The sequence below is a fragment of the Canis lupus genome, chromosome 23 (genome assembly GCF_011100685.1).
Source record: "Canis lupus familiaris isolate Mischka breed German Shepherd chromosome 23, alternate assembly UU_Cfam_GSD_1.0, whole genome shotgun sequence".
Taxonomy (NCBI): Eukaryota; Metazoa; Chordata; class Mammalia; order Carnivora; family Canidae; genus Canis; species Canis lupus.
Window position 1 is genome coordinate 1,307,045 of NC_049244.1, and position 19,494 is coordinate 1,326,538.

The following is a 19,494-nucleotide window of genomic DNA, read 5'->3' on the forward strand; positions in this document are numbered from 1 at the left end:
GGGAAATGAACAAAGGGTAGTGGAAAGGGAGGTGGGCGGGGGATTGGGGTGACTGGGTGATGGGCACTGAGGGGGGCACTTGGCAGGATGAGCACTGGGTGTTATGCTGTATGTTGGCAAATTGAACTCCAGTGAAAAAACAAAACAAAAAAAGAAAAGAGGCAGAGCCAAATCCAAACAAATTGAAGCCAGGTGCTCCAGAGCCCCTACTCTAAACGCTGGGCTAGGCACGCAAAGGGAAACCTGATTCTGAAAAATCTGTTCTTCCCCCTGTTTTGCCAGAGTGGAGCTGAAGCTGGGAAGTAATTAAATACTGAACCAACCAACACTTTTGTATGCCAGTGTCCAGGTGCAGACGTCACCCAGAGGGCGCATGTTTCCTGGCAATGTCTATTCTCTGAGAGTGCAGTCTGCACCCCCACTTTCCTGCCCACTTCTAGGGGGGTGGTGCCCCTCACACCAGCAAAGGACAGTCCCTGGCGGGGGCCACCCAGCATGCCCCTGGGAAGTGTGTCCTTTGAAGGAAACCCAGATGATTCTGTTTCTGAAAATCCCTGCTAATTTTTTTTTAATGCAATGTCTACTTCATGTATATTTTGAGGGTAGAAAATTGCAGAGGTTCTGTTCACCGTTCTCATTTCTGTTCCTCCTCCTCCCCTGGCAAATGCATAATCGCTGTTTGGAAACTTTTATAAAGGAAGCGGTTGACTTTGCAGCCCATACAAGTGCAGGTGACGAGAGCTTCTGGTCAAAATGATTCAGCAAGAAACCATCCCGACCCGCACCTCCCCCATCAACCCGCCCCCGCCCCCGCCCCCGCCCCCGCGCAGCACCCAGCCCGGCGCGCGGCCCCTCCCGCTCTCCAGCACAGCCCTGGCCGCAGGCCCCAGCACCCACCCGACCCGTGGACCTCGGCTCGCAGCCATGCGGCAGGACGGGCAGCTGCTGCTAGCCTTGTGCGGCCTGCTCTGGAGCACCACCACCGGGGGCCCTCCTGCAGGTAAGAGCAGGCTCTCCCTGGGGCGCTCCGCGCGGGGCTACCAAGGCAACGTCCCCAGGTAGCCAGTGGTGGGGCGTGGCCTGAGCCTCCTGCCTGGGTCCCCAAGGCACACTGCTGGCTGGCCTGCCCCAGGTGACCTCGCTGTGGCAGGGGCAGTTGCCTGTGCGGGGCCCAGGGAAGGGCCTGTGGGACCTGCCTGGTGGCAGGGGTGACAGAAGCCTACTGTCTCCCCACCCCAGCCCTGTTCCCGAGGCTTACACAGGGCCCGGGAACCTTTGGTCCCAGGAAGGCTCCCCTGTGGCCCCCCCATGCCGAGGGCTCTGGGAGGCCCGCGGTTTGTCAGTCTCTATCTGATGTCTGCCCTTCCTGCCCACAGACGGCTGTCCTGTGACTTAGGCTAAGTCCCCAGAGCCTAAGGATCAGATGCTTCCTGCCCACCCACCCAAAGCTGGGGGACAAGGGGAGGGAGGGTGCTGTGGCTGTGCTCCAGGAAACTGAGGCACAAGGACACTGGGTGACATGCCCAAGTTAGAAACCCAGGAACACCTGTCCTCACTAGAGCACAGAGGGGCAAGTGATGCCCCCCCATCACTGGGATCACAGGTGGTGGTTGCTGGTGGAGATGTAGAGAACCCCACCCCACCTCCTTGAACCTCTCAGCTGCTAGAGGGGTCACATGCTCTCATGGAGACACTTGCCTCTGGGCCCTGGATTGTCCCGAGTGGGTGCTGCACTTGGCCATCACAGGGAAAGGACACCTGCCTCCTCTCTCTCCCCAACCCTCATTCTTTACTCTCATAGTGAAGATACCCCTTCCCTGCCTCCTGGAGGCCTCTCTTCAGGATACCACTGTCTTCCTGTGCCCACCCCCATACCCATCCCAGGGGGACAAGTCAGGGGAAGAAGCTGGATGTTCAGAACAGAAAAGCACACTCCTCAAAACCTTAGTGAAGGCTCTCCTGGACACATGTGGAGCCTGCCATCATAACGGCACGGAATTTAATTATTAACACTCACTGTCAACTGCTTTGCCCAGTTCCTTCTGTTTGTCTCTGTTTCCTCACCAGAGTGGGAACTGCATGGGGAATACAGAGACAGGTGGCACTGGACAACGGTTAGTGTCCTCTCAAGGGCAGGGCTGCCTCCCTCTGCAGCCACCTACTGCTGGACCAAACCCTCTCCAGTCCATGCCCACATCAGAGCACCTGCCCCATCGGAAGGTGGCGGAGACAGGCTCTCCCGAGGCAGCAGCCCTCCCCTGCTGCTCTCAGACCTGCTCTCTGCCACTGAGAACCAGCTACAGAGTCCAGGGCCCACATTCACATGCAGAGACCCTTGGGGTACCACAGACTCCTCAAATCTACTAGCTGTGGAACCTGCAGCCTCCCTTAGCTGCAGGGTCCTCATCCATGAGATGATGGACGGTCCTCAGCACCCTTGGGCCTTGAAGAGGTCTGCCGGCAGTGGCCTATAGAAAGCATTCTTGCTGGGCTCGGGGTGCTTGGGAGCCACTTGCCCACATCCCTGCTCCAAGTATCTGCCACACTGGTAGCCTTCCCCCACACCCTACCTCTGCCCCTCCGAGGCAATCCCTTCTGGTGCTTCCTTCATTTGACAGATGCGGACCCCAGCAAGGGCCTGAGAAAGAGGGGCTTAGAGGCCTCTCTGGTGGTTGGAAAGAGATGGGAGCTCAGCCCAGAGCCAACTCTGTCCCCATGGCTCCCACAGCCTTTCCCTTCCCTCCTCTGAGAAGAGACCCCAGTGCCTTCCCGTGGTAGGGGGGCAACAGAGCCCCTGATAGTGGTGCCCTCTGGGCATATGAACCTCCCCATGCCCAGATGCTAAACTGCACTTATCTAAATGCAGAGCCCCTTGGCATCTTCCCTCCCTAAGCCCGTCGGGATTTCGGAAGTTGCCACATCAGTGTCCTCAGCCCTTTTATGTTCGTTGAAACCTTAAAGTCCTTCTTTCTCAACCTGTTACCTTCCCTGGGAAGCTCCACTGGGCTGTCCTGTCACACTCTGCCCCCTTCCCCTGCCCCCAGCCAATCTTGCAGTGGCCCATCTTCTCATTACAGGCCTTTACAATTAGTTGAACCTGGTTTAAACTCACCCTGCACTCTTCTGGGGTGCCAGTGTCTCCCCTGTAGAATGGGGATGCACACTTCCCCAAGAGTAGTGACAAGAAAGGAACAGCTCTAACTGTCCTGCTCCCCAGACTTCCACTGTGCAGCACATGCCCCAGATCACTCCCTCCTCCATCCCTGAGGACAGCCCACGCCCCCCTAGTGGGGTTGGGACTGACCCCTGGCAGGGTCCCTGGGCCAACCAGCCCATGGTGTCTGCTCAGCACCCACTTGGTGGCTTCCATTCTTCCCTGAAGGAGCTTCTTTGGGATGTTTATTCTCCAAGAGAAGGCTTTCCCTGCTGATTTCTCTTGAAGAATCCTAAAAATAGATTTGACTTCCAACTTTTTAAAAAAATTAACAGTGGAGCTTTTATTGTTTTTTAGACAACTGCACGGATGAAGCTTTACTGACATGAAGCCCCATTTTAGGAAAACATGTAGTCAGATAAAAATAAACCAACTTAAGTATTTTCCCTAAACTTTTGGTAACATTATTAAAATCCTTAGGAAGTGACATGGGTTCCAACGAGATACGCATCTGAGATTCAGCCTCACCTACTTTCACTTCATTTTTTTTAAAGATTTTATTTATTTATTCATGAGACACACAGAGAGAGGCAGAGACACAGACAGAGGGAGAAGCGGGCTCCCTGCAGGGAGCCTGATGTGGGACTCAATCTCAGGACCCTGGGGTCATGCCCTAAGTCCAAGGCAGACGCTCAACCACTGAGTCACCCAGGTGCCCCCCTTTTTTGAAAAAGAGACTGTGGGAGGGGCTAAGGGAGAGCAAGAGAACACCAAGCAGAATCCCCCTTCAGCAGGGAGCCCAAGTTGGGGCTCCTTCTCATGACCTGAGCTGAAACCAAGAGTCAAATGCTTAACCAACTGAGCCACCCAGGCTCCCCTTTCATTTCATTTTTAATCTTGTTCAATTCAAGCTAAATCACATTTAATACATTTTATTTTAAAAGTCATCAACAGTGGTTACTAAGAGTGATTTCTAATTTGGGATACTAAGAGTGATAACTAATTTTGTTTATACTTTTCTGTATTTCTCAGATCTCCTACCAAAACAGGTAAGCTTATAATCAGAAAAACCAATAAAGGTAATTTATACAAAGCAAAAAATAAAAGCTATTTTGATCCCCAGTAGGGAAAGGGGGGGATCCTCTACTCTGACAGCAGGAATACACTAGAGGCCCCATCCCTTCTGTGAAGGTGGCTTCTTTCTTCTCTGCCATCACTACAGTGAGGAGCAGAAACCAAGCTTGCAGTTGTTTGTCCAGATGGTTTTTTTTTTTCTCAACTACAAATCACACTCATCTTGGTGTGGCAAGCGGGCACAGGTGCTGGAGGAGCAGCCCTTGGGCCGGCCCCTCACTCCTCATGTTAAGGCATCTGTGCACCAAGGCCAGGAGACCCCCGCACCCCCACTTACATCAGAGCCACGTGAGTAGTTGGGGAAATGCAGGTTCCAGGGCCCAACCCATCCCAAGAGCCCAGCTGCTAGCACTCAAGGAACACAAGCAGCTTTCCTTGTTTCCATCTCTGGAGACTGAGCAAAGACTCTCCCAGGAGGGATGGACTCTCACACAGGAGAATCCCAGTGCTGGTCAGGGACAGAGCTGTGAGGGAAACCAGCAGATAGCCATGACTGCCCATGTTGAAAAGGGTACCAACAATATGCTGTTTTCATTGGGGACAGAGGACCAGGTCATGGGGCTGTTGAAGCTGAGGGAGGCTTGCCGAAGAATCATGAGCTTAGTCTTGATGTTTTGGCTTTGAGCCCAAGGAACCAGCTGGGGGAGACCCATTTGCCATGTAGGGCCCTGCTGGGTCAGGCTGGCCCTCCCCAGACCGCAGGACACCCTCCAGGGTCAAAGAACGCACACAGACCCATGCCTTCTCTACCCACTCTCGGTGCTCCGTCTGCTGTACCACACACAGGGGACACAAGACCACCCAGCCAGGTGCCCCCTGGCTCTGTCCTGGTTCTCACCATAGCAGGGGCATGGCACACAAGGCGCCACCCTGCTAGGCAGTTCCCTAGCCTTGCCAGCCCTATCTGACCCTACACCCCATACCAGTGAGGGGTATTTCCCTCAGCCCCCTCTGTCAGCCCCCATGAGTAGGGGATTCCTTGTCCCCAGTGGGACATCCCAGTGCAGGTTCTGTTAAAGCTTTCATGTCCTGTTGAATTCATGCTGCCAGCTTCCTCCCCTAAAGTGGAGATTTCTTCCCCAGGAACAGCTGGTATCTTGCCTCCTCCAAAGCCTGCATGCTTGTCACCTTTACTTTCCACCCCCCAGACAGACTGGGGTGTCTCTCAGGAGGGGACAGGGCAGGGTGGGCACAAGTCAGCACCTGTATTCTCCCCTTACATACGCTCAGCCCGGAAGCCAGGTTACCACTGCCGCTACCCACACACCCCGAGTCTCCACTTCCTGCTGCCTCAGCACCTCTGCCTTGTGCTAAACCCAGACTGAACACTGATGCCTGCATAAAAGTACTCCCTCACAGCAGAAGGAAGCAGAGAGAAGTCCCAGGGCAGTGCAGTCCCATGGGGTCCTCTGCAAGGACAAGGCGTCCCTACCTGCACTGGCCGCCACGACCACGAGTGGCTCCCGAGCACCTGGGATGGGCCGTGCCACTGAGGACCTTGCCCTTCACATTGTTTTAGTTAATGAAATAAAGCGGCTCAGCTCTGGATCAACTCTGGCACGCTAACGTTTCAGGAACATCTGGGAGAATGTCTTCATCAAGAGAAGCAGTTTACAAATCTAAAAACCCTCTTCCCCTTCTCTCTCCCCCCAGTTTAATTCCTCCCTCCAAAACTTTGACTTTTTGTTATTTTTTAAAAGATTTTATTTATTTATTTGAGACAGAGACAGAGCACAAGCAGGGAGAGGAGGAGAGGGAGAAGCAGGGCTCGAAAACAGGACTCTGGGATCATAAGCTGAAGGCATACGCCTAATGGGCTGAGCCATCCAGGTGCCCCTCTTTTTATGTTAATACATCAGTTGTCTACTGTAGAAAAACTGACAGAAACGTAAATTCACCATGAGTCTCCAACCAGAGAAGGCCATCATTCACTTGTTGCTATGTGGGAAAGTGGGGCTTTTCGCATTCCTGTTTTCTTACTTCATCTGCTGCTCTGGGGTTTGTCTGGCCTATTTCTTTACTGGAACATGAGCTCCAGCGAACATAGGCCTCTACACCCCCTGAGCCTGCAGGATGAGGGGGGCTCCCGAAGTGCCAGTGAGTGAGCTGGACAGAGGAATGAAGTCAGGTTCTCCTTCAGGGGGCCTTGGGGTGTGGCCAGACTCTGCTTCTCTGGGGCCTGGGAGCAGAGAGTGTGGAGGGAAGAGAAGGGTATGAGGAACCCTGGTTCTGCCTGGCTCTGTCAGACACTGGAGGACCCAAGTGCTGGGAAAGAGGGCCCTCATGTTGCTGACCCAGCTTTTATCCAAATATGGGCCTCCTCCGAATAGGGAGAGCATGGAAGGATGAAAGAGAGCCACTCATCCCTCTGTCCACCACGTGCCAGCTCTGCCATGGAGCTGTGCGGGCTGAAGTTGCCCAGGCCTGACCCCCATACTCATACTTGCACCCAGAACAGCATGGAAGGAGTCAGCACGTGAGGGGCATAAGGTGCTTTACTGCTGCCAGGTGCTGGGGCCTCCTGCAAGGGTGTCCCTGGGAGCTGGGGCCCCCTGGAAGGCCAACCTAGAGCCTGGAAGCTGGGTGGATTCTGACAAGAACCACTGAAGCAGAGGACGGCACCAGCATGCTCACAGTGAGAGGGCAGGATGGGCCTCTGGGCTCTTCTGCATGGCCCACTCATTGAGGCCACACTGACGGGCTGGGTCCGGATGACAGCAGCCTCAAAGGCCAACCGGGGTGCCTTCCTCCAACCCTTGGAGCTGCATCCTATCCAGAGGCTCCACCACCTGAAGACATGTTCAGGTTTTCTTTAACACGTTAGAAATGACCCTGGGTTCCGAAAAAGACTATGTGGTAGGCACAGTAAGATGGGACTATGCAATTCATCACTGTACCACCCACTGTGCCTTGTCCTCAGCTCTTAGTAGGGAGCAATCATGGGGAGGCACAACAAAGACACTGTGGGGTGTGGGACATGGGCTGGCTGGTTGAGAGGTAGGGCGATGGCCAGCGGCCATACCGGGAGCAGGAGAACCAAGGTGTGAGGTGCAACCTGCTAAAAGCAACGTTCTTGTCTGGTTCTGTGCTTCTCTGTTTCAGAGTTTTGTTCCCAGATCCTTAGCTCTGATGTGAAGCCAGGATTTCCCAAAACAATAAATCCTCATGATCCCGGAGTCCTCCAAGCAGCCAGACACAGCGTTGAAAGGTTCAACAACTGTACAAATGACATCTTCTTGTTCAAGGAGTCCCACATCAGCAGGGCCCTGGTCCAGGTGAGGGCCAGGGACACCCCTAGAGGCCAGGCTGCAGTGGCTCCCGTCTTACCAGGGACCAACCCACTTAGTGCCCATCCACCTAGGACTCAGGCCCAGGCTGGGATGGTGACAGCAGCGGCCACAAACAGTCCACGAGTGGCCAGAGCCAGAGGCACCCAGGGCACATCTAGAAGGTCCTGAGCCACCTCTTAGGAAAGCATGCCTCTCCCGGGCCATCAGCACACCTGGAACTGAACCCAGGAGGGCAGGGCAGGAGAGGGCCTCTGCAGCTGGGTGAGCTGTGGGCGGGGGTGGGGGAGGGAGTGGGGTGGGGAAGCAGCATGCTGGCCCACAGGAACCCCTGGCACCGCCTGTCAAAGTCCCCACCCTGCACCGCAGCCACGAAGGACCTCTTGCCGTTCTCCGTCTGGGCCCCATCATCAGAGCTTTGCCCAGACCTCTCCCCCTTCCCCACATAACCCCCCCAGGAAAGATGGGTGAGGTGTCCCATTCTAATGCTAATAATTTTTACACATACTGATATTGGTTACCTCTGTAACAGGATTATTGGAAATTCTTATAATCCTTATTCTTTTCAAAAACTGCAAACTTTTTTAAGAGCAGCCTATTTTTATGATTAGGCAGCATGTTGTAGAAAGGCAGGCTGGTGTGTGTGAGCTTGAAAAGCCTATTTCCCAGGGAAATCGCCAGTGTCCTGTCTCCAGGGACTCAGCCCCAGGGGCCATGGGATGGTCCAGAGCCAGGTTTGCACCTCCTGCAGGAACACAAGCCCCTGATGCTGTGCCAGGGCTCAAGGGCCAATGAGCAGGGAGGGTAGGGTGTTACCCCTCAGTGATACTGGGGATTACTTTATTTCATCTGGTACTTGTACAGTCGAGGCTTTATTGAGAGACCACAAATGACAATGAACCAGGTTGCTGGTTCCACATGCAAGTGGAAAAGGTCTATTCTGAAACTGGGAGAAAAACAACCGACCACCGTTGGGGGGTAGGGTGGGGCAAGGGAGCAGGGCAGGGGGTACGGCAGGGCAGCACAAGCCACAGGTGGGTGTTGGGCCTGGAGGGAACATCACCTCACCCTGGTGAGGCACAGGGGCCGGCCCTGCTCATGGAGAATTCTGGGTGGGAAGGAAATGTCCTGAGGACAGACACAGAGCCCCAGGCTCACCTGGGGACCAAGAACTGGAGCCATGAGCAGGAAGGACATGAGTGGGTAAGAAAGGAAGGGGGGACCGGGGACCCAGCAGCGGCTTCCCTCCCGGTTCTCTAAGTCCCAGACAGGCCTCCACACCCTCGGCCCATGGGGGGGATATCCCAGCATCTCTGTCCCCTGCCTCCATGCCTCCTCCTGCTGGTGGAGGAGCAGCCACCCTAGCCACCCTGCTGTCCTGGACCAAGTAACACAGGTAGGGCCCTTTCTCCCCTTAGATCGTGAAGGGCCTGAGGTACATGCTGGACATGAAGATTGGCAGAACTTCTTGCAAGAAGACCCAGCACCCTAGTCTAGACAACTGTGACTTCCAGACCAACCGAACTTTAAAACAGGTAAAGCAAAGGGGTCTCACCTCCCTACACCCACTCCCCAGGGCTTTAGGAGACATCCCGTTATCACCTCCCTGCCTGCAAGGTTCCAGGTCTCACCGACAGCATCCGCGCAGTACCCACGGACCAGGGGCACACCCCACATGCTGGGATGCGGCAGGGGAAGTTAGAACAAAAACAGCTTCCAGAGAGTTCAGAAGCTACAGACACACAGACACACTCAGGGAGAGAGCAATGCGACAAAGCTTAGTTTGCAAATGAAAGTGAAAAGCATATATTCCCAGATCTCTCTCTCTCAACTTCTCTATAGAGGTGAAATTTTCCAAAATACCAACTTGGGGTGGGAGGGCCATCATCAGGAAGAGGTGCATGCACACAGGCCCCAGCAGCGGCTCAGGGGACTCAGCCCCTGCAGAGCGGGGCAGGAGGGCCGCAGCAACAGAAGGGTCTTAGCGTGCCCCTCTTTGTTTCAGACTTTCAGTTGCTACACTGAAGTGTGGGTCATCCCCTGGCTCCAGAGGTTCGAGGTGCCCCTGCTCCACTGTCACTGACTCCTGCCTCTCAGCCAGGGGCACCTGTGCTCTGGACCATGCTCCGTCATAGCCCCACCCTGGCTATCACAGGCCCTCGGACTTTCTGGAAGTGGTATCTCCCCAGGGAGCAGAATGGAAGTGCCCATGGATACATTGCAGAACAGCTAGGGTGGAAGACCGACACTGCCTGGGGTTATGTTATGTATTTCACTTTTCTTCTAAATCTAATTTTACTAATGCTTTGATGGGAATTTATCAGATTCCGGACCCCTGAGGGAGGAGTTTTCCTGTGCCCTCCCACCTGACTACCCGGTGGTCCCACATACAGCAGTGAAAGCCCAGAGATCTACAGCACTGGGCAGGGGGACCAGGTCAGCTGTTACGCATCTGGACTTTTGGGGATGAATAAAATTATGAATAAATATGAAGAACTGACCAATCTCAAAGCAACAGCTATTGCTTTTGCCTGTTAAAGGACAGTCGGGAAGGCAAGGTGAGTGTTGTGAGGGGTCCCCCTCACTGAGTGGTCTAATGACTCCCATAAAGCCCCTTGGAGGCTTTTCCAGCCTTTCACTGCTAGCTAAAAGATACTAAAGACAGAACACCAGAAATAGGCCAGCCTGTGTTCACATCATGAACTGGTGGGGCAGGGAGCACCCCACCCAGAAGGCACTCACCTCCAGCTAGGCTTTCTTCTCACCAGGAGCCATACACTCAAGTTCTCTCCACTGCCTCTGAGGCTCAACATGTGCAGAGATGTCCCCAGGCAGGTGGGGTAAAGCAGAGTGCTAGGACCACCCCCCCACAGCCCCTCAGGAAGGGGGGGCCCAGGTTTCAGCTGTACGTGCCGTGCCTGGGAAGAGGATGAGGAGACTACTGTGGGCTGGCAGGCACTAGCATCCTTGTAAAAGACAGCGCTCGAGCTGGTATTGTTAACAGTGCAAGGCTGGGCCACGGACATGCCCAGGAGCCTACAGACAGAGATGGGCTTCACTCAGAGAAGACACTCGGCCTGCTACTGCTCCAGTAGGCCTGGGTTTGAATGTGGAGCCTCTCACTTTGGACTTCTTCCTCTCCAGGCCTCTTCAAACTATAGATTAGTACAAAATCCACTGTTGCCTTTTAAAAATGTATGGACTTGGGGCACCTGGGTGGCTTAGTCGGTTAAGCCTCTGACTCTTGATTTCGGCTCAGGTCATGATCTTAGGGTCGTGAGATGGAGCCCAGCTCCACACTCAGCAGGGACTCTGCTTCAGATTCTCTCTCTCCCTTTCTCCCTCCTCCCTTCCTCTTTCTGTCTCTCTAAAATAAATAAGTCTTTAAAAAATATGGTCTTGATAATTCATAGGAAACAAAATCAGTATTAATATGTATAACAATTTAGTATGCAGTTGTAAACTTGATCAGTATGTACAAGCCAAAATGAATTACCCTTTGGCTTCCTTCAGTGAAGAGAGAGCTTTAATTCCAAATATATTTGTTCATTTTTGCTGGCTCGAAAAATTTCCTCGTCATTTGATTCAGGGACATTGGTGACAACTATGCCAACTAGGCCACAAGAACTTTACTTGATGATTCTAAAGGCCATCCTTTCATTACGATAAATGAGTTCACCCAGCACTGTTGATCCCATACACACATACACAAGGTGACAGGAGCACCAGGAGTTAGAGCTTCAGAGTCAGATGGGCCTGGGACACAGCTGAAGAGGCAAGACTATGCAGCCAATGAAGGATGGAACCCATGCTAACTCCCAGTCAGTGCTCATTAACATTTCAATACAGCCCAGAGCACAGGAAGGCCAGGCCTCTCCTTAAAACTTACTTAGGCCTCCAGGCCTGTGAGGCCCATTTGGCCTCACCTGGCCTCAAGGTCAGAAATGAGAATGCACACACAGGTGTGGGGGAGGGTAGCTCACCGCATTTCTGCTCTGAGCTGAGTTGCATATGAACTCCCCCTTTGCCCAGCCAGGAGCTACGGCTGACCTTCCCTCTGGGGACAGAGAGGGAAACCTCAAATATGAATCTCAAAAATCTGTTTTCAACCGTAAATTATGCCCACAATATTCAAAACATCATTTGGGGTCAGGTATCTAAAATCTCTTCCTATAATGTAAACAGAAATCTTAGAACTAAGGCTAACCAGCTACTGCAGAAGCCAGTTGACCATGTGTCCCCCAATCTCAGGCTTCTGCAAATCTTCTCTACATGGAGGCCTCGGGCCCTGAACTCTACTTTAAAATACATCAGCTGCTTTATTATTCCCAATCTGCTTTATGTACTATACCTCACAGATGACAATGCTGGACTTTAAATAACTCTTATACCAACCAGTGACACCAGAAGGAAAGGAGCTGAGCCAGTGAGCAAGGGTGGGGCTACTCTGATTTGTGGAAGCCAACAGCTGATGTGCCCTGTCCTCCACTGAGACACATCTACCAACCACACTACCACAGACGTTTTGCTACAGCTTCCTATAGAGCAGGTCCTGTGGGCACGCTGCTTGTTCTATCAATGTTAACTTTGCTCCCCGTGAAAGACTGCTCTCCAGACTGAGCACACCAAAATCCAATCTGACTGGCCAGATAGCCACCTTGTAGGATTCAAACAGATGAAACAAAATGCCCACATGGTGATGGTATAACTTACCTAGGTAGCAGATATCAACCAGTGACCTGAAGTCTAGCATTGCCAACCCAATTTTACCTATTTTAAACTTAGAGCTTCACCCGGACTCAGAGGGAATGACTCTGACCCAGAGGGAAGCTGTGACATCACCTAATGTTAGTCTCACTGAGAAAATGTAAAAGTTAAGTACCCAGGATTCTAAGACCTACCAGAATCAGGACTGAAAAGAAAAAATAATAAAGGTCTCAAAAACTGAGCAAAACCAGTCAAAATTCTAACAGTCTTGCCCAGAGTGCTCTAGAGCTTTCCCTGGCCATGTCCCATACCTCCTCACTAGCTATACACAGACCCTCAGGGATTCAGCTCTACTGCCCCTCCTACAGGTATCCACCCAGCTTAGCCCCTCTTTAGGGTACAAGTGGGCCCCAACAGTGATGAGTGCCCCACCACTGCCACAGGGACCACTTGTGAAGCTTAAAACCACAATGATGCCAGGCCACTCCAGAAGACTGGGAACCCCAGAGGACTTTTTTTTTTTTTTTAAGATTTTATTTATTTATTCATGAGAGACACAGATTGTGAGGCAGAGACATAGGCAGAGGGAGAAGAAGGCTCCCTGCAGGGAGCCCAATGCAGGACTCAAAACCAGGACCCAAGGGTTGCGCCCTGAGCCAAATGCAGAGCTCAACTGCTAGCCAGGTGTCCCACTCCAGGGGACTTGGATGTGCAGCCAAGGTCCAACCCCTGGGCTGGGCAGTGATCACCACAGAGCCGGGTCCTGGGAACACCACCCTGCCTCATCTCCCAGCTTCCCCAGCAGATTCTGAAGTCAGAGTATGGGTCCTGACTCAGCAGTGTGCCGGCACTGTGTGCCCAGGGAGTCACCCTCACCCCCAGCCTCAGTTCCCCCCTGTAAAACAAGTTTATCTCCTCCCATCAGTAAGAGGTCAGTGTCTGTGAAAACACTTTCTAAACTACTCTGCTAATGTATGTTGATGATAAACATCTTAAAACGGCAGTACCTGAGTTCCACTGGAGTTTTTGTAATAGATAATAAAGAAGCACACAATGAATGAATCACTTGATTTAATTTTAAAAGCATGTTAGTAATTCACATTAGAACAAATCTGCATGATGTTTACAACAAAAGCATATCACATATTTAAACCTAATAAGGCTATACTTTGCCCCTCACCATGGCAAATTACCAGATAAAACATAGGAAATGACACTGAGACAGAAAATCAACATCTAAGTAAAAATCAAGACTCCTTTGCTGAACACTGTGAAAAGCAACTTACCAGCTTCTTTGCATTGGTAAAAAGCAAGCACTAAAAGCAAAGCACTTTGTTCTCAATCAAAAAGTCAACTTATATATGCTCCACACACTTTAAATCGTTTTTTATGACAAAATGATCAGGTTTTACCTTATTCCTGGACAGCTAATAAATGGGTTGCACCATTATCTATTAAAAAGTATTTAATAATCTATACTCAACTTTTTTTCCTCTAAAGTAACATAAGTAACATTGAGTCATCCACCTAATACATTCTGGGTCACATCAACTGGACTGAAGCTGATCTGAGTCTGTCCTACTGCTACTGCAAAATAAAGGCATCCCTGAGCAGGCAAAACAACAAAATGAGCCAACTTCCAGATCCCGACTCTTTCCCCTAAAATGAGGCCAGATCAGCACGGGGGAGGGGGATGGCCACTGTTGGGAAAGGAAGCAGAGGGGATGCTGCCAGCCAGTGCAACCTGACACACACAATGCAGATGTTACCACAGCTATCAATCTTCTCCCAACTGTAGTATCATTACCTACGTAAAATATTTCCTTATCAAGTAACTGAAAACCATTCCAGACACAGGGTCTTCTGGGCTCTCACAAACACCCAGGACAGAGAGGAACAGATACCAGCCCCATTCTGTAGGCTGGAACAGGAACACAATATAGTATCAACTTGCCCAAGGGCGAGCACTGCCAGGAGGTGATGGCCAGAGGTGGCTGCCCTGTGAGGGACCCTGAGCAAGCCAGATGGACTGAACTGCTTGTCCCTAAGCAAAGTCCTGGTCAAAATGATCCTCTCATATCAGCCCTCAATGGAATCAAACTCCAGTCACAATTAATATAATTACATTACAGGCAACACCATCCAAAGAGGGTAATGACCAAGTCAATTTAATTATCATTATTATATGAGTCCCCTGACAAAATTAGGACCAGTGTGTAGACATACTTATCAGAAAATACAGCAACTTCAAGCTTGTGACACTCTAGCAAATGACATTAACATATGAACCGTTCACCTGTTGGTCTAGAGGTAAAGAGCAAAGGTGTGTCAACAGGACTCCCCTAGATTCTGCCCTGTAGTACCCAGCTGCTGGGTGGTAGATTGTTCAACAGAGAGAAGTCCGGCAGGTCCTCTCTGAGCTGATGGGATCAACATGCTTCTTTGTTTTTTTTTTTAAGATTTTATTTATTTATTTATTTATTTATTTATTTATTTATTCATTCATTCATTCATTCATTCATTCATTCGAGACACAGAGAGAGAGACAGAGACACAGGCAGAGGGAGAAGCAGGCTCCATGCAGGGAGCCCAAAGAAGGACTCGATCCAGGACCCTGGGATCACACCCTGAGCAGAAGGCAGACGCTCAATCACCCAGGCGTCCCAATCAACATGCTTCTATGCACTTACTCAGGTCCTTGCCTTTAAATGGTTGATAGGGACTCAGGAGTCTTGAAAACCCTCTGGTTCAAAGTGGGGCTGAACTGGAGTAAGCTGGAGGGTATGAGCTACGGAAGGGAATGTCCATGTCCCACATAACTCTGGAGAATACAGCTCTATCACTTGCACAGCTCCACCCACTGGCCTAGACACATTTCTGCACTGAGCTCTCCTTGCCCTTACTGTGCCACTCCCCCCAAAGACCAGTATTACCCCATTTTATAGTAAAGATACTGAGGATGGCAGGACAGGCCAGTAGCAAAAACAAAATCCCTGGACATCTCATCTACTGCTCTATTTACCAAACCCTGAGGCCTATTATAAGTGCATGGAGTCTCCTAAGTCCTAGAGAATCACTGTACTTAGATTTTTTTTTAAAGGGAAAATGGTTTAACATGTACTTATTATCCTTGTGGCATATTATGCTTCCATCTAAATGCAATATCCAACCCAAGTGAGGGGTATCCTATAGGAGCCCAGATATCCACAGGGTCTCACCATCCACTTCCAAGGACCAACAGGTGCAGGTAGAAAGGGCTGTGTGCATGGTATCTCCTGGACCAAGAGTGGTGCCCAGTGTGAGGACTCCTGGCACAGCCATGGTCAAGGCTGCTAGACAGACTGGAGGCTGAGTCTGCAGAGGAAGGGGGCCCTGAAGGAGCCCAGGTATAGGTGCCCGTTGTACTCGTGCACTTCGCTGACGTAGGAGGCCACCTGCCCAGTGGGATCGTGCAAGCTTCTCCGGAAGGCCCCGCTGTTGCTGAGTTCTAGTACGAGGCTGTACCGTGGTACAAACTTCATCACAGTCTCCTGACTAAACAGCTGGGAGGGAAGCACAGTGTGAGGAGAGGTTAATTTCTGACCAAGAGAGCAGCGTGAGCAGATCAGGCCTTTACTCAGTTGAATTTTGTTTTTCACAGATGCCATATCCCCTCACCATCTTGTAAGGACCCAGCTCCTCCAGTGACAGGAAAGCTGCACAGAACAGAGCCAGGTTAAACCAGCTCCCTGCCCCTGGCAGAGGGCCTGTTGTTCTGCAGGCCTCTCCCACTTCTGCCCCCAGGCAGAGCAGGCCAAGGAGACTCCTGTCACCTGCATCCAGAGCAAGGCAAGCCCAGCACAAACTTTCCAACAGTCCTCTCCATGGTGCCTACCAGACCCAATGCAGTGCCACTCTGGATGACCTGGCTGAACTGAGAGAAGGATTTAGGGCTCCTCACATCCAAGGAAAACATAACATTGAAGCCAAGGCCACAGTGACGTGGACCCCAGAATGCCAAGTTAAAACCAGCACAGTCTAACCAGAATAAACGCCAAGCCCTCAGGCTAGATATAGAATATTTCATATGTGCAAGGTACAAATGATGGAGATTGTGAGAGTGGTTCATGTTAAAGAGAAAAGACCTGGACAGGTTAAATGAATGTGTCCTTGCCCTCCACCGCTTCCCTGCTGCTGATCCCTGGCAGCTCTATCTGAGGCCAATGTAGAGATAGATGGAGGGAAACACCTCCATGCTGAGCGAGGCACCCTCTAGGAGACCTGTGGCTCAGCTGGGTCAAGGGACACACAGGGCTACTGAAGGGTTTTAAGGAGAGAAACCGGAGAGTGAGATGTAATTTCTGACAGAGCAGGACACCCGGGAGGAAATGATAACAGTATGCTACTGCATAAGGCCAATGAGTGAAAATTAATAGGCAGATGTCTACCTTTTAATGTAAGAGGAAACAGCCAAACAACTGTAAATATCCAATGAATAATGTCTCCTAATCATTGGAAAGGTCTAAACAGTCATACAAGTTGATTATGTTCTAGAAAGTTCTATGGCAATCAAAGTTGATTATAGCTTAAAATACCCCATAAGGCTTCCCATAGCCCATGAAATGCCACCTACTTCAGTGCTAGGTCCTCTCTTCTCTGTTCTCCCCATCTTATCCCCTAAGACATCACACCCTTTCTCCTAGGTTTAAGCTGCTTTCCCAGAAAGCTCTCAAATCTCCACCCCAATTTCCAACCCCTGGTACTGACCCATCTTCACTAGGACTTTCTAACAGCTCTTCAAACTTGTCAGATACCTTGGCTAGGGAGACAGGGCCCCTGACATCATCTGCTGATGCTGAGAACCCAGCCCTCATGCCTGATCCCTTCTCTCCAGAACCTGCAAGCCCGGCACCACCAGGTCTTGTCATGTACTATGTACCACCCCCCACTCCAGGCTCTGCCTCACCACCTTTCCTGGCTGCTGCAGCCTCCTCCACACCAGGCTCTTCATAGCCAGAGGAGCCATGCTATAGGCTGCCCTTCACATACTGGTCTCTTTAAAACTTTGTGCTACATAATGCCCTGAAGTGGCTTATAGGGCCCAGCAAGGTAGGTATGTGCAGAGGCTGGAACCACTTATGGCCCAGACCACAAGTCAGTCCAAGAAGGGTTAGGGAGAGTCCACACTGGGGGAAGGGAGAGGGCAGTAGGGCAGTGGCACAGAATAGGGCCACAGGGGGTGGCCTGGCACAGGCTGGCAGAGCCCAGACAGCGTAAGGAGGGTGTTTACCTGGTGCCAGTCAGCACAGCCATCAATGGCCTCATGTGGTTGAGAAGAAAGACCCAGCATGGGATGCTAGAGTCCTAGCAGGGGCCGTGTGATGGGGGACAATGGCCACAGATGGGTGACGTTCAGGACATCTGATCAAGCAGGTATGAAGGATAATAGGATCTAGATGTTTCACTATCAGAGAAGGGAAGTACTAATATGGAAGTGGAGAAAACTAGAATCCCGTAGTATGGAACTGGAAGCCAAAATAGCATCTATTATAGTTTTTAATTAAAATAAACAGATGATAAATAAATGAACATGTATAAACATGTGTATGTACACCATATATATATTTGACCCTTGAACAACACCGGTCTGAACTGTAGGAGATCTACCTATATGTAGATTTTTTGGATAAATACAGTGCCATAAATGTATTTTCTCTTCCTTATAATTTTTTAATAATATTCTTTCTCTAGCTTACTTTATTGTAAGAATACAGTATATAATACACATAACATACAAATTATGTATTAATCAAGTGTCTGTTATTGGTGAGGCTTCTGGTCTACAGTAGGCTGTTAGTAATTAGGTCTTCGAGGAGTCAAAGATTATATGCAGATTTCTGACTGCACAGGGGCCAGATCCCCTAACCCTCATGTTGTTCAAGGGTCAAATGTATTTTTATATCTATGAATATATGTGCATATGTTCCCGGCTTTTCTGTTGAGGGGGGCTGGGGGCAGCAATACACCAAAAGCAGTGTGCACGTGTAGCACTAGATCCCTCTAGAAGGAACCAGGGCTCCTGCAGAAGTGGTCAACTACAGAGCTGAGGCATGATAAGCCTGAACAATGAACGGTGCCAGAGACTAAGGAACCACTCCAAAACTGGTAGGGACATGTGCAAAGCTCAAGGACCACCCTGAAGAGACTCCCACTGGCCACAGCCAGACAATTTGAGCCTCAAAATAAATAATGGCAATAACAGCTTATAACCCACTGAAAAAAGGATAGGCAATCATGAGATTATACCGATATTTACTTATTTAGAAAGTACCTCCCCACAAAATACTTTTTAATTAGAAGTGCAAAAAGAATGACTTCACAGTGGGCTTCCCGGTGGCATTCAGCACTGAATCAGGTGGCCAACACTGCCACCACCAGTATGGGACAAGCTGACATCACATGCCTCCTGACAGGACATACTGAGAACACACATCACTTCTGTAGTCTTCCCACCACAGATGTAGAACCTAAATCTAATCATGAGACATGCCAGATGACCCAAATGGAGGAACACTGTACCACATAACTGACCTGTAATTTTGAAAAAGATCAAGACCGAGGAGCTGTCCAGACTGAAGCAGAATAAAGAGACATGACAACGGAAGGCCACACCTCATCCAGGTCAAATATTCTGTTATAAAGGATATCACTAGAGCAAGTACTTGCCCAAACCCTAATGATGACAGGGCACCAGGTAAGCAACTTATTTGCAAATACTTCAAGGAAAGAAGTTCTTTGTATCCTCTTGCTACTTTTCTAAGTCTGATACTGTCTCAAAACTAAAAACAAATACAAATCCTCAATAATTTCAATTACATTTACGGTAAGATCCCACAACTGGCCTGGCCTTCTTCAAAATCCCTGTCCTAAAACAAACAACAACAAAAACCAACAACAACAAATCTGAAAAAACTCAAAAAAGAAAATCACCTCACCATTCTGCCTCGTTCCAGGTCCCAGTGGGAACAGATGCTGGCTCTCAAGCCAACGAGGCAAAAAGAAAGGATGTATTATTTTTGAACAGATGGGGATTTTCCACAGTGACTCACGGAACTTGAAACAAAAAGGAAAGCCATGGGCCAGCCTGACAGAGCAGGTGCCTGCAGCCCCTCCACAGGGCCTAGACACAGGGCCCAGCTCTATGCAGACTCAGTAATTGCTGCCTGGTACCTT

At 50.5% G+C, this 19,494-nt stretch overlaps 2 protein-coding genes across 2 annotated transcripts in view; one reads left to right on the top strand and one right to left on the bottom strand.

The window, feature by feature from the left end:
• Positions 1 to 833: 833 nt before the first annotated feature.
• On the top strand, positions 834 to 10,086 carry CST7 (cystatin F). The gene is made up of 4 exons (XM_038570218.1): positions 834 to 1,000; positions 7,391 to 7,563; positions 8,994 to 9,110; positions 9,581 to 10,086. The coding sequence occupies exons 1-4, from the start codon at positions 925 to 927 to the stop codon at positions 9,656 to 9,658; spliced, it is 444 nt and encodes a 147-aa protein (XP_038426146.1). The 5' UTR covers positions 834 to 924; the 3' UTR covers positions 9,659 to 10,086.
• Positions 10,087 to 13,336: 3,250 nt separating this feature from the next.
• The window catches only part of APMAP (adipocyte plasma membrane associated protein), a 35,062-nt gene continuing 28,904 nt past the window's right edge, over positions 13,337 to 19,494 (bottom strand). The window contains exon 9 of the mRNA XM_038570217.1: positions 13,337 to 15,824. Coding sequence (XP_038426145.1) covers positions 15,615 to 15,824 — 210 coding nt within the window. The 3' untranslated portion in view covers positions 13,337 to 15,614. The remainder of the gene's footprint in view (positions 15,825 to 19,494) is intronic.

Bases quoted from the DNA above. Each gene is read 5' to 3' on its own strand.
- CST7 (XM_038570218.1), top strand. From the start codon at position 925: ATGCGGCAGGACGGGCAGCTGCTGCTAGCCTTGTGCGGCCTGCTCTGG. The intron at 7,564-8,993 runs GTGAGGGCCAGG...TTCTCCCCTTAG, and splicing joins TCAGCAGGGCCCTGGTCCAG to ATCGTGAAGGGCCTGAGGTA. The intron at 9,111-9,580 runs GTAAAGCAAAGG...TCTTTGTTTCAG, and splicing joins CCAACCGAACTTTAAAACAG to ACTTTCAGTTGCTACACTGA.